General features: G+C 43.1%; 1 protein-coding gene across 1 annotated transcript in view; it reads right to left on the reverse strand.

Annotated features, from left to right (window-relative positions):
- Nucleotides 1–13,574, reverse strand: part of FANCA (FA complementation group A) — a gene marked incomplete at its 5' end in the record, with an annotated part of 34,830 nt that overhangs the window by 4,965 nt on the left and 16,291 nt on the right. The window contains 17 exons of the mRNA XM_082769762.1: nt 554–695; nt 1,556–1,668; nt 1,898–2,002; nt 2,396–2,455; nt 2,575–2,680; nt 3,248–3,414; nt 3,652–3,718; nt 4,207–4,335; nt 4,816–4,889; nt 5,977–6,153; nt 6,419–6,515; nt 6,951–7,150; nt 7,931–8,030; nt 9,534–9,604; nt 10,075–10,217; nt 10,797–10,901; nt 12,741–12,817. Coding sequence (XP_082625888.1) covers nt 554–695; nt 1,556–1,668; nt 1,898–2,002; nt 2,396–2,455; nt 2,575–2,680; nt 3,248–3,414; nt 3,652–3,718; nt 4,207–4,335; nt 4,816–4,889; nt 5,977–6,153; nt 6,419–6,515; nt 6,951–7,150; nt 7,931–8,030; nt 9,534–9,604; nt 10,075–10,217; nt 10,797–10,901; nt 12,741–12,817 — 1,933 coding nt within the window. The remainder of the gene's footprint in view (nt 1–553; nt 696–1,555; nt 1,669–1,897; nt 2,003–2,395; nt 2,456–2,574; nt 2,681–3,247; nt 3,415–3,651; nt 3,719–4,206; nt 4,336–4,815; nt 4,890–5,976; nt 6,154–6,418; nt 6,516–6,950; nt 7,151–7,930; nt 8,031–9,533; nt 9,605–10,074; nt 10,218–10,796; nt 10,902–12,740; nt 12,818–13,574) is intronic.

Raw genomic sequence — 13,574 nt, forward strand, 5'->3', positions numbered from 1 at the left:
GGCTTCAGAGAATTGCTGTGCACAGACAGCCTGAGCCATGGTGAAACAGCAGACGTGTTCCTGGAGCACACCTGGGAATCTCCCAGGAGTCTGTCTCTAGGATTCCCAGAACACCTGCCCAGAGCCCTTAGGATGCCTGCACCCCTGTTTAACAAACACTTTCTGCATCTCCTTCGCCTTACAACCAAGATGCCTGAACTAAAATTAACAAGGAAAGCTCCTTTGTCAAAAGGAGAAGTGATTCTAGCATGCCATGGATTGAGCTCTCAATCTCTGCAGCACTCTCTCAATCTTCGATTATTTTCTAAAGCAGCAATTTAATAATCCTCCTTAACTTCACAGTGAAAACAATACGTGAGTTAAATTTTAAATCTGAAAAAAACTGCCTCTGGGATAAATATTTAGTATCTGGTAATCTACAGCTACATTCTATCAACTAGCCACCAGCAAGATTTCACCACAAGGCTTACAATTTCTCAGTTTAAGATATTCTACGTCTCTGTCTTCTTTAAGTGTAGAGAACAGCAGACATCTAAAATGTGCCCAGTCTTGCCTGCTCTGTGTCAGTCCCCAGCCTCTTCAGTACGTTTCTCTCTCTTCCACGTGGTGACTGCTGTTGAACGGTGCAGTGGAGGAAGGCAGCAGAAATCCAAGGAGGGCCAGAGAGAGGAAAAACCCCTCCTGAAGAAAGGAAGCTAAGAAACAAAACCAGCATGAATGACAAAGTTTTAGATAAAGAATCACAGCTGTAAATGAGGAGATGTAAGGGCTTCGGCAAAGGGCATAAATTTGTGACTGGGACAAAAAAAAAAAAAAAAAAAAAGTAATTTTTCTCCCCAGGTTTTTCCCCATTGTTGAATGCTACTTGGAGAGTTTGCAGAAATAAAGAGAAGTCTAGCAACAGACAGCAGCCTTCCCAAATCTCTTTTATCACAGGCTAGGCAGGTAGGTAGCTGCATGCACTACTACAGAATCACGTGGTTGCTGCCTGCAAACATCTGCAAGGAGATTCTTACACTGAATTCCCAACTTTTAGTGAAAAGCTGCAGGACACTGAACACACAGCAGATTTACCACATGGGAGATGACACAGAGGGAAGGATACAGCAGAGAAGCAGTCAGTAGTTTCAGGACAACCAGAGATTGACCAAATCCAGGGTGTGAAACCAAATCCAGGGTGTGAAGGGTGCGGCAGCTTCAGGGAATGACTCAACACTGTGCTAAAGGCTATTGCCAGTGTTTGTCTAACAGGGACTCTGCCTTCCAATCTCCTCTAAGAAGATTCTCTTCTCTTTATGGTGAAACACTGACCCACATTACACAGAAGGCCAGACTAAATGATTATAATGACCCATTCTGAGTTTCAACTCTACAAAGGAATCTGTACATAGCTGTCCCACAAGCCTCAGACCGCACTAGCATTTTGCACTGCCTGCTGAACCCCAGCCTGTCTCAGAGAACAGACTTCCTGCGTGCTGATCCATCACAGCCAGGCTACCTCACTCCGAGCAGGTTCTCCTGCCTGCAGCTCCACATTCAGGTGCCTCATACACACCCCGTAGCCCAGGACTGGCATTCCCTCAGTCTTTCCAACTCTTCTGCGAGCGGAGCCCCGAAGAGTCTCTTCCACTGAGAGCAAAGTACTGGCTCCAACCGTGGCCACCAGAGCTAGGGAGAAAGCCAGAAACCAGCAGCATTAGTGGTGGCATACTTAGCTTGCACACCTTACTGCAAACAGCCACTATCTCAGCCAACTACCGAGAAAGAATTGTGTTGTGTTTTTTTTTTCCCCTTAATAGAGAAGCCCAGGATTCACATACACACATAACTAACATGAGAAGTTTCACATCCTGGCAATGCAAACTGAGTTATGTATGAAAAAAACATGAACAGATACCACTGCAGAGAGAAGCACAATGGGACATTTGGTTTGACACGTTGTTAGAACATCGTTGACCGCTTCTGCTGCTTCTTCACAGTCCAAGCTGGCATTCAGCAGGCCCTGGAAGAGGATATAATACAAGATGACTGCACACCTACGTCTTTGCTGCTCTGAAGTACCTCCCAAACCCAAATGTAAACTAATCAGAAGTAACTGTAGGGGTCAGCATGGCCCAGCAAAAGAAACGTGTTCAACAGCTTCTCTTCCCACCCCCCCCCACGCACTTTGCATTGTATTAAAATTAGTCTCTACCATTACTTCCTCCTGTTAATTCTTTCCACTTCCCTGGACTACTGCTCATCTTTTTGTAATTTATACCAACGATTCTCAAAACAGCTGTGAAGGGAGCACATCTCACTGCTAAGAACAGCACACATAGCCAGGTATCCTCAAAAGGAACATCTGCTCTGGCTAGCAGGAACAACAGAGCAGAACAACGAAAGCAGGAGTTACCCTGAAGAAGTGGGACGTGATGTCGTAGGGAAGCGCGTAGCCTCTGGAACAGACGTTCTTCTGTTGCAAGATGAGGAGAGAAAGAGTTTGAATGCCTCAGCTTCTGCCATAAACCCATGTTTAAAGATCTTTAGCTAGAGCATTTGCCAACAAGAAGTTGTTTGGCTAGCCACACATACCAGCTCAGAGTTTACAAAATGAAAAAAATCTTCACAGTCCAACGTTGTTTTCTTTCCTTTCCGACAAGTCATGATCAGAGCGGATGCAGGGAGCCCTACCAGAATCCTTAGGCAGGAGAGAAAAACAAAATCACAGTTGCCATCAAGAAGAGAATCTGACTCCGCACTCTCAGACTTTGATATTCAGGAGAGTTTGTGAGTATGTCAGACATGACAGAGCTCAAACATGTCGACAGGAACTGTACCAGGAATTTTTCCTGTTGTCCAGAAAGAAACCTGCATTTCATTGAGATATGTTGACCACTTTCAAAGATATTATCAGTGGATCAAAAGTGGAAACGCACTCCTAAGTTACAGCAGCAAGTAATTTAATGAGGGTTAATGCAAGTGATGGCATTAACAGTGCTGCTGGCTGTAAAAAGAGTCCAGGAAGATGTGTGGTCTTTGAAATCCAGTCTACTGACAGGGGCAACATTTAGCCCACGATGGCACACAGACCCATTTAAACTACGTGGGTGCTACGGAATAAACACCCCTTGCACAGCTGCTGCCAGGACTTGGTGTCATTTTCACTTGCAGTGGGATCTGAGGGGAGGCTACCTGACTGCACAAGCACACAACGTGAACAGCACATCTGGTCAGGGTATTCCCAGCCATTCAAATCAGCATTTACCTTCTGTGCAACAGCAGCTCCTGCTGCCTCCACAACTGCTCACCCAAAGCAGAGTCGTGCTTTCTGTCTTTCAATCTTTCCTGAAGAATCTTAAACAGGAAGTGGCTCTTGGCATCCAAACAGCCAGAAAGCGACTTTCGCCTAGAGCCCAGCTCAAGTACCAGCTCCTAAACAAGGTGGGGCAGGAAAAAACAGTGTTTATCAGGGCTACGTGTTAGTTTGCACTCAAACCCCTATGATTCTCCAAAGTAATTCAAAGAGCTCAATATCTGTCTGTTTCCACACTGCTGCCCACATCTGAGAACCAAGTATCAGCCTTACTTACGCTGACATTCTAGGAAAAATCTTTGCCTGAACAAATTCAAGGATTGAACGCACAGATATGCATTAAAATCTGTAATCACCTGCAACTTGCAAAGAATATCAGGATTGACTGACATCTTCAACTGGCCATAGCTACCCAGGTCCAACCTGAAATAGAGACATATCAGGTGACTATCCCTTTTAGGCCAGAAAGGGAACATAATTCAAAGAAAAAAAAAAAAAAAGCAACAAATGCCTTCACATGAGCATACACATCTACTATCAACATTTCTTAAATAAACTGTAGATGTAACTCTCCTTCAGCCCTGCACCTCCTCATTTTCCATCTTCAGCCACTTCCTCAATGGCATTGATGTTTGTCTGGCCAAACAAATTTGAATACAAATTTGACGTAAAGCCAGACAAAGTAGGAACCATCTGTGACTTCAGCCCTTAACCTCTGTCCCCCAAAGCAAGAAGCAAAGACCAGTGAATCATGCAGAGAAACCTCCCAGCTTTCACATGCAGCCAGACCTGCGAGAAGGGAATCACTTCCACTCAGGAAAACATAACCCCATGTAAGACAAATTCACATAGCTTCATGGTCATTAGCAGAACTATTGCTTCTGCAGACAAGCAAGTCATGAAGGGAATACCTCTGTGAGAAATCCAGAATGGTGTTGATAATAATGCCACACGCCTTTTCCAGGTCTCCATCACAGCCACCAGAAGCAGAAGGTGCCGGAAGATACCACTGATAGATAGCCCAGTAATGGAAATCCTGTCTGCAGTATTGAAAGAGAAGATAGGGAACCATTACATTGCTGTGATAGATTTCCTTTACCTTACTATAAAAGGAAGTTCAGGCACCAAGTCACATGGAGTGACAGATACAAGTAGGCAAGTAAGTGCCAATATAGGTAAAGCCATCCACCAGACACCACATGTCCAGATGTCAGCTCTCTTGCTTCTGGAAACGGGGAGGTTTTATCAAAAGTCACGTGGAAGGACTGCATATGCAGGCCAGAGGTCATCTTCGTGAACTTCCTCAAGGTAAAACACACAGCTCACTCCAGTATTGCCTGAACTTTGCAATTCATTGCTTTAGCCTGTAGTGGACGACAGGCATGTGTATCCCACAGCAGCTTTCTTATTTACCTTTGTTGTTAACCTCCTGGTCTTCAAGGCTTTTTTCCTAATCTGAGTGGGAAAGGCTCTTGAACTAGTCCCACTAGAATCTGGGATTAAAATGTCCCTGCACTTACCTTTCTGAAGCAGAAAGAATATCCTCTTCAGGGTGCACTTCTAGTTCCAAGAGCAGCCATTCTCTGAAAGATAACTGGGAGGGGAAAAAAATAAAACACAAAAATACACAAAAACACAATTTAGATAAGAGAGCAGATCAGCAAGGTAAATAACTTGTACAGAAGAGCTGCCTTCTTTCCAAAATAAAATAAAACCTACCCTCACCCACATCCAGACACAACCCAGTGCAGATTGAGATATTAAACTGGAGGCATCAAGCTGAGGAAGTTACAGTACCATTTCCCTTGCAAGAAATCTAGACTAAAAAACTACAGGAATCTAGAAATTTACTGAAAGCAAGTGTATAGAGCATCTCGTTCACAAACACACCCCTTTGGCATTCCCCAAAATGCCCATGTTCTTAAAGTGTAGGTACTAGAATGAACGCAGGTTATCAGAAACACTCTAAAATGAATAAAGCAGCACAGGCAGGCTGGTGTAAATATCAGAGAAAGGTTAGAGTGCAAAGGTATTTTAGACTCATACTTTTTAGACTCGTGCTAGCAAAGCACATGGAATCATTCTAATAATATGGCAAACTCCTCTGCACAAAGACACACTAGTTTTTATATGAACTGGTTAAAAAAAGCAATCCTGTCAAATCAGATATATTGTGAGGATGGTATAAAGAGAATATCTGATATGCTAACATGCTTCATAGCAAGGCAGAGCCAAACAATCCAAGATACGCAAGGAGAACACTGACATTTAGACAAAGCATCAAAAAAGCTAGAAAGTATTTTCAGTGCCTTGAGTCATCATCACTTTGTAGTCTGCACGCAGTGGGAAGCTGAGGTGAGGGACAGGCTTTTTCTCTACAGTTCCTGATAATTTTCTTGTTGATATACTGTATCGTGCCAAGGTTCCAAGTTTTGCCATAACCTGGGGTGAAGATTTTATGTCCTGTTTATCTATTTCTGCCTTTTCATCATCACCATCAAAATCTACAGATAACTCCGAGTGCATGACGTAGCACACATCACCTCTTCCCATTGTCATGTCAACTTTTCAGGTATCAGATTTTTTACACAAAGCTTGTATCAGCAAAAAGGAACTTGTAAAGGGCAGATCTGAAAAATGAGAATCCCAGCATGAACTTAAGGCATGGGAAATATTCTTACCTGGAATGCTTTTTCCTTCAGGAGCTCTTGAAACCGTGCTTGCTTCCACAAACAGAGGCTGGCTCTTCTGTAGTTTAGAGAAGGACACGACAGGGAACTCCAGCTTAGGTCAGCTTTACCTTCCTCGCATGTGATTCCCCGAGCTTCCAAGCTCAGCCGTGGTACAATGTACTGCAACTGAAACAAAGGCAGAAAAATTCTGCACTTTTCCACAAAATAAATAAATAAATAAATAAATGAAAATTAAAAAAAAATTGCAACCTCTGTTTGTGTGAAGCTGCCAAACAAGCAAATACACCAAATGGTAAGGTAGTAGGGTGCCAAGAGGCATTTTTATGTAGCTTTCTTTGTACAAGTTATAGTTCCACGAGGGTCTGCAGCAGGAAGTTGAACTGAGACTGATTTTTCTCAGGAGCAATAGTAAAACATATATTCCTTTTACCTTTTGAACAATGCTAGGAGGAACCAAGGCACATAAATCATCACGAGAAAAGGACGGAAACTTGCACATCAGATAAGATATGGCTGCAGTGCAAAACCTGATCAAGAAAGAGAGAATTCAGTTATCTGACTGGTTCAGTCATCTCTTTTCCCATTCACAAAAGTTCAAAGTCAAAGCAAAGACTAAGTTTTAAAAATAGTTTTAACCAACACGTTCAAAACCCGTTCACTTTTGGGGTCATTTCTATTTATGTGCTCCCAAAACCAAGTATATTAATGGCATGAATCACCAGCGAATAAACCAGAACTTTCAAGAGCACCCAGTCAGTCCTTTCTCCTGCAAGCAACAGTCATCGGGATGCTATTTCACGCAGGTTTGCCATTGGTCTGTTTCTCTGTGTAGCGCCTCTATGCAGCACCTACATGCCCTGGAAATCCTCCACAAGAACAAGGGAGCTTCCCCAGCACCCCTCCTGTGCCAAACCTAAGCCATTGCCCAGGGAAGCAAGCACGTGGGGGATGTACAACCTCACCTCGTGCAGAAGGAGAATGACTCTTTGGTCCTGCACACCAGCAAGCAGCTCCAGTACTCAGAAATGGAAAGGACCTTTTCAGCAACAGGCTGAGAAATCCCCAAATCAGCTTCCACTTCAGGAATTAAAGATCTGCATTCACTTAAATGGATCACAAAAGCAGCTAGTCCTAAAATATGAGCATCACTCAGGGAAGGACCCTGCAAGACAGACAAAGAAATTGGAAAAATAGATGAATTTCACTTGTAACAAAACAGCCAATTGCAGAAAAATCTCAGAATTAATCAAGTAGCAGAACACTGCATCTGCCCATTGAGCAATTCAGTGCAGTGATACCAATTCAGCAGACAAGAGGCACCAGTTAAATTAAGCATGTTCTTCCTTCCTTTTGTCAAGCTGCAGCTAAATTTGTACATTTCTGTAACAGAGTAACCTGGAGCAACTAGCTCTAATTTCAGCCCAGCAGAATTTGAATCCCTCAAGACTTTTTAGCTTCCATGAAGGCTAATCTGGTCTATCAGACTTTTAATTTTTCACCTTCAGTATCACTGAGTAAAGGAAAATAAAATCAACAGTTATTTAAAAGAAAGCCATGCACTGCTGCAACTCAGATTTGGAGGCCTTACTTTTATTTTTAAAAGGGGTTACTAGTGAAATATTCGATATGGAAGTTTGGGAATTAAGCATCCCACTATTTTTCTTTTGGATCCATTCTTAGCCTGGTTTATTTCAGCTTGTCTTAAAATACATCCCAAAATATTAACCTACTACAGCAGCACTTCTGCAGGAAAACATTTAGCTCACGTTCCTAAGATCAAGTCCAGACTACTCTTCTGAAATGAGAAATTTTGGAAGCCTAAAAACCAGTGAAGTCCCTCCACAATGCAGTCAAGACAGGTACATGCCTCACAGCTCAGGAAATGTAGCCACGCTAACCTTTAGCACACTACAACCATAGGATTCTTGCTTGGAAAACTAACCTGATGATAAATAAGCTGACAGAGCCTGCCCAGAAGGGCAGGTATGAGCCTCCTGTGTCCACATATCATCTTCACAAACAAGGAGAGACATGGGCCCTGCCTGTAGAAAGGTAAAAACCACACGCTCATTTTACTGTTTTTCTTTTATCACCAATATAGTAAGAGGTTTTTTTCCTTCCCTTTTTTTTTTTTTTTTTATTAATGGTTAGACACAATGAGCCTGAGCCATACTTGTCGATAAATACAAGATAATAATTCCATTTATAGGCTCAAAGAAAGTATCATTTTTAGAGCATCTGAACTGAGGACCTCTATAAAGGCACAAACTCCACCAGTGCCCTGCATCAAATAACTGACTATATAGTCAAAGAAGAGTTCTGAAATGACATCAAGGAGAGGAGGAAACTGCGCCTGGGGCAAAGACAGCTTTTTCAGACAGAGAGCACAATGTGAGCAGAGGCAGAGCAATAAACGGGAACGTAAAACAAAGCAAGTGTAGAAAAGAAGCAATATGACAAGGTCCCTGTTAAAAAAACAGAGGAAGGGAAGGGAGCATTATGGAGCATTCCCACTTAGCTGACAGAACACAAACCATCTTCAGAGGATATTGGATGGGGGGTTGGGTTTAGAAATAACTTCCTGGAATGCTCTCGTTCATCATTGTTCCTTTTCATGTGGGTTCTCAAAGCAGATTCACCCACACTCCTGTGTCACCAGGGCAAACCAGCAGAGAAGAGAGGTAAAGATGCAGTGGTTGCCGAAGCGTTCTGTGCTCCAGAGAAGCAGCCACCCAGCTCAGCACCATCAGCAGCTGGGATCACAAGCAGTTTGTCAGTACACTGGTGTTTTCCAACAAAGCAATTTCCACTGACATGTTAACATTGACAGACTTCTGTCACATCATGAAGGAGACAGCATTAATAGAGTCCTTCCAAAGAAGGCTCTCAGTGAAAGCTGCTGCTTTTCCCTCCACGTGTAGCTCATTTAGGCCAGAATCAAACTGAGCCACTTGCAGGGGGAAGGGGAGAAGGAAGGTGGAGAGAAGGTGTATCAGGCTGCTCTTCCTGTGCCCACAGCACTTATGTCTCACTCATTTTGTATTACATACGGCATCAGGGATAAAGAGTGAGGTGTCTGGATCTGCAAAATCACTGAATGTGCCAAAAAGACACCCCCATGAACCCTGTCAGAACACAAGCATTTTCCTTCTGATCTTTAGTGTCAGCCAGCAGGTAATTACCAGACAAAAGGAACAAAAGTTTGCTTCATTCCCCATCCCTCACCACTGAGCTCAAAGCACCAACCTAAGCACGTAGTATTTGCAGCAAGTTTTTAATGCACTGTCACAGAGAACAAAGCAGAGCCAAGTGCCACCTTTTTCTGAAGAAATCAGTACAGAAAAGGAGAAGTAGGTTTTATTTACACTTACACATCAAAGCGCATTAGTTCTTAGATTACAGAAACTCAGAATAAAGCAGCCTGCTACTCCCAGTCTGGCACAGTAGGTATGAACAACCAGAAGTCCCTCTGGCCCCTAGACAAATGTTGGAATTACAGTGTATTAGCTAGTTTTCATTTCCCTGCTCTTTTACTTCCATCTTACCTGTCAGGAGGGTTGAAGTAGGAAGCAGCAATTAGGTTTTGGCAGAAAGATGTCAGCAGAAGATCAACAACCTGGAACAAGAGACACTGCTATTTCCTCCTTGTTGGGCTGGATACCTAGATCTAGCTTTGTGCTCTGTACGCTTTATGTTTTCCAACGTTAAAACAAAGGAGACAAATCTGTAAATGACATAAGTTTTACAGAACCACTGGCGCTAATAAGAGATAGAAAGTTAAGCCCATAACAGCCCAGGAATAATCTCAACATACAATGAATATCTAGGCAAGTCTGGTGAGGAAAGCCTAGCTCATCACAGGATTGCTCTATTAGATTCTATCTCTAGATCTCTCCACCAGACATCCAACAACTTCAAGGAGGTTAAAACACAGGTAGAGTCTGTGCAGGGCACTACAAAGCAGACAAAGGGAGAAGTGTATTTCCTGGTAGCCACAGATAAAGCAACCTGTCTCACGTACAATCCAGCTGCCTTTTTACCTACCCAGCCCTACCTATTTCTCATCCCAAGACAGATGGCACTCACACTCTGATGGCAGGGTTCCAGCTTGGGGTCAAAAACATTAACTTGGATTCGAGAATTCAAAGCAGCAGTATCGTTCTCATCACCGCTGTGACCCAAGACACTTGAGAGTCTGTCAGAAATCAAGGCAATCTGTGCTGGCACATCTGCAACGAAGCAACAGGAGAAGATGAGAGTCAGGACAGAAGGCATGAAAGATGTACAACTCCATGTAACAGGAAGAAGAACAAGTGAAATATATACTCAAATTGATCAGAACCCAAATTACACAATAAAAACCTTTAATGAACAAAAAAGGTCAGCTGGAACAGTGATCATCATCCTCATTTTAGAAGACAACATTATTTTTTCCTCGCACTACTATTATGAACACACATCAAGAACCATTTCTCACACCAAAAAGGAAAAGCCTTTGAAAGGCAGGGGTTCAGGCCACCAGGCAAGTCCCAGGAACGAAGCTGCCAATCTTGGCAAAGATGCGTGTGATGGCAATCACCACAAAGCTGCAGACCTGAAGTTCCCAACTCAAGCACAGGAGTTATGTTAGACGTGAAAAAAAAAAAAGTCTTCATAGCTGGAAGGATACAGATCTGAGAGGGCTGCACTCTTCAGGTACCAGAGGCAAGTCACTACTGCCATTGCTTGGGCTACCATTAGCCACATTTTATTAATGTAGCTTTTGTAGCAGCCAGTTATGGGTAATTATAACTTGCCTTCCTCCATACCTTCATGTTTAGCCTGGTCCACAATCAGCACCCTTAGTTCAGCCAGTTCTGCCTTCAGCTGCTCAATAGGCTCTTTGGAATGGCTGGTCTCCACTTTTGATTCATCTAGACATATAAAAAGAGCAATGCAACACGTTATTCTTACCTCTGTGCATTACATCAGTTTATAAAACGTATTCAACAGCCCTTGCACACACTTGCTGCAAAAGCAGTATTTATATGCTTCTCTATAAACTGTCACAGACCCCCAAAGCATCAACCCTTCACACGTGCAGCTTTGTTTTTACATTCCAAATGTGTTACTTGATTAATCATTTATCAGTTTATGCCTCGTTTCAGAACAGAATTCAGTTTTTAGAGACGAATGCAAAAAAAAAGTCTCCTTTCTGAGTTTCTTTCCTACTTGCTTCAGCTCTCTGCCCCACACGGAAACATTTGTTGTCTTCCAAAGACTGGAAGCAGAATCTGAAAATACCGAAACACTGCAATGCAAATATACTATGTCATCAGCTTCTCCTCAAGCCCGACACCATCTTCAGATGTTACATCTTGCTTTATTTTGTTTGAACGAAATGAAAGGAAATTCCTTTTACCACTAGAAAAGGAGTGCCACCAACAAGAAGCCGCCACAGCACAGCCCCAAAAACCACCCAGTGCAGTTGGTTAGACAGGAACTGCGTCTCGTCCATGGGCCAGAAATAGCTCAACCATGAACAAGAGAAGTAAATGACAAGGTTAAAATTTATAATTGTTATAAACGCATTGTAAAGCAACAATGAACGCTGAGTCACTCTTATATGAGAGAATGAGCACTAACGAACAGGGCAGGTTTACAGCTGACCAGAACTCAATCCTGCCCTAAATCCTGTGCCAAAGCCCCAGGGATGGATCAGGACACAGGGGACAGCAGGGGACATGGAAGAGGCTGGTCAGGATGCAGGGGACACGATCAGGCTGTGCCACTAGAGGTCACTGGCAATTCAGAGACTCCTGCAGAGCTCTGGCTGCCCAGCAGGATGCTGCTGATCCCAAGAAGGGATTCTTCACTTCTGCCGGTTGCCAGGACAACCTCTGCAGCCGGGCTGCTGCAGTCCACGCTTCGGTCACAGCTCTTCCCAGCCACAGCATCCTCAGAAAGCTTCAAACGTCCAGAGTGCCCTGACTAGGAGCCCATTGCAGGCACACCCCTGTAGGGGTGTATTTACTGCCACCGTGCTGCGGGAACAGCCCCTGTTCACCAGCCTGACCTTTCATTTTGTACAAACCTGCGCTGAGGACGTTGCCCATTTTAAGCTGCAAGGGTTTGATTAAACCCACTTGCTGAAAGAGATAGGATTGTTCATTAAATAACTATTTCATACCCGTTGTGCTGCTAATGGGGCTGCAGGGATGGCATCTGAAAATGGTGGGGGCCCTCCCGCCCACAGACATGTAAACTACGAACCACGATCCCTTTGTTGCTGGCTTCCTTCCTAGCCCCTCCTGTCTCCCCAGCTCTCAGCCACGCACAGTCATCTGTTCTTAAAAAGGCACGAGGGTGAGTTCAGACAGCTCCAGTGCCATTACACGAGGGATGGACACAGCAGGTTCACACCCCAGGCTAGCTGGGGCTGACAGGCACTCACTGCAAACGCTGATTCATGCCGATGTACTGGAGCTAGATTTAAATCAGCTAGCTCAGGCCTCATCTGCAGCCTCAGCACTGCACAGCTCCACACGGACTGCAGAAATCCCACTCAGGCAGGAAAGGCGGAGAAAATAATTATGGCAGTAACTATTTAATACCTCAAGAAGACATAAAGAACATACACATACATATACATATCATTTCCATACAGATTAAAGACCTAATCAGCTGTAACTTTCTGAGTTTTTCACTTTATGAGAGCATCAATGGAAACATTAACATTTCTTCAAACTCATCTGGAAGTAAAATTGTTTTACCTTGTAACATTTTCTCTTTCATCGCACAACAGGCCTGTATGTACGTCGAGTACAAGTTTGAGGGTATTTTATCAGCTCTATAGTAAAAAAAAGACATTTAGTATACCAAATCAGCATATTCAAACTTCATCTTCATTACATCTAAGTATAAAGAACAGCTATGCTATGAAAAGTAATTACAGAGGCTCCAAAGCATACAGAGCATCTGAGTTATTTTTTTTATAATAAATAAAAAGGGCCAGAAATTTATATCCAAGGCTTTCATAGCAAGCATCATAGAAGTGTAACACACACTACACATGGCATACACATGAATTAATATCTGTTTCATATGTAAGATATCTAAGTCACATGACTTAGATTCCTATGTGATTGTGAGTATTTACACACCTAAAATGCTAATGCGAAAGAGATCGAAGTTTGACCTCCAACACTTGCTGGTAAGGAAGAATAATGTAGCAACTTCTCTTAAAACTTTTAAGGTTTTTTGTTTGTTTGTTTGTTTTAAGTTTTTTTTTTTTGTCAGACTGGAATTACAGGGCAGGATTGAATGTCTCATTCGTAAAAGGCAGCGTTGAGCATTTTTTCTGCAGGTTACAGAGGAATTACTGGATGTAAACTAAAGCTGTTTCTGCAAGGCAGAAAAGCACTTTTAAACATGCATACAGGACAAGCCTGAGTTCTGAGAGGGGCTGCAAGTTCCTGAAACGTTACCCTGTTGTCCCTTAAGAACAGCTCAAGAAGCATTACAACACATTTATATGTAATTTCCATCTTCCCCTTCTCCCATATCCTCACCCATACTGGGGAGAGCTTTATACAGTGGGGCTCATC

This window comes from Aythya marila (assembly GCF_965140915.1).
Source record: "Aythya marila genome assembly, chromosome: 12".
In the NCBI taxonomy this organism is placed as follows: domain Eukaryota; kingdom Metazoa; phylum Chordata; class Aves; order Anseriformes; family Anatidae; genus Aythya; species Aythya marila.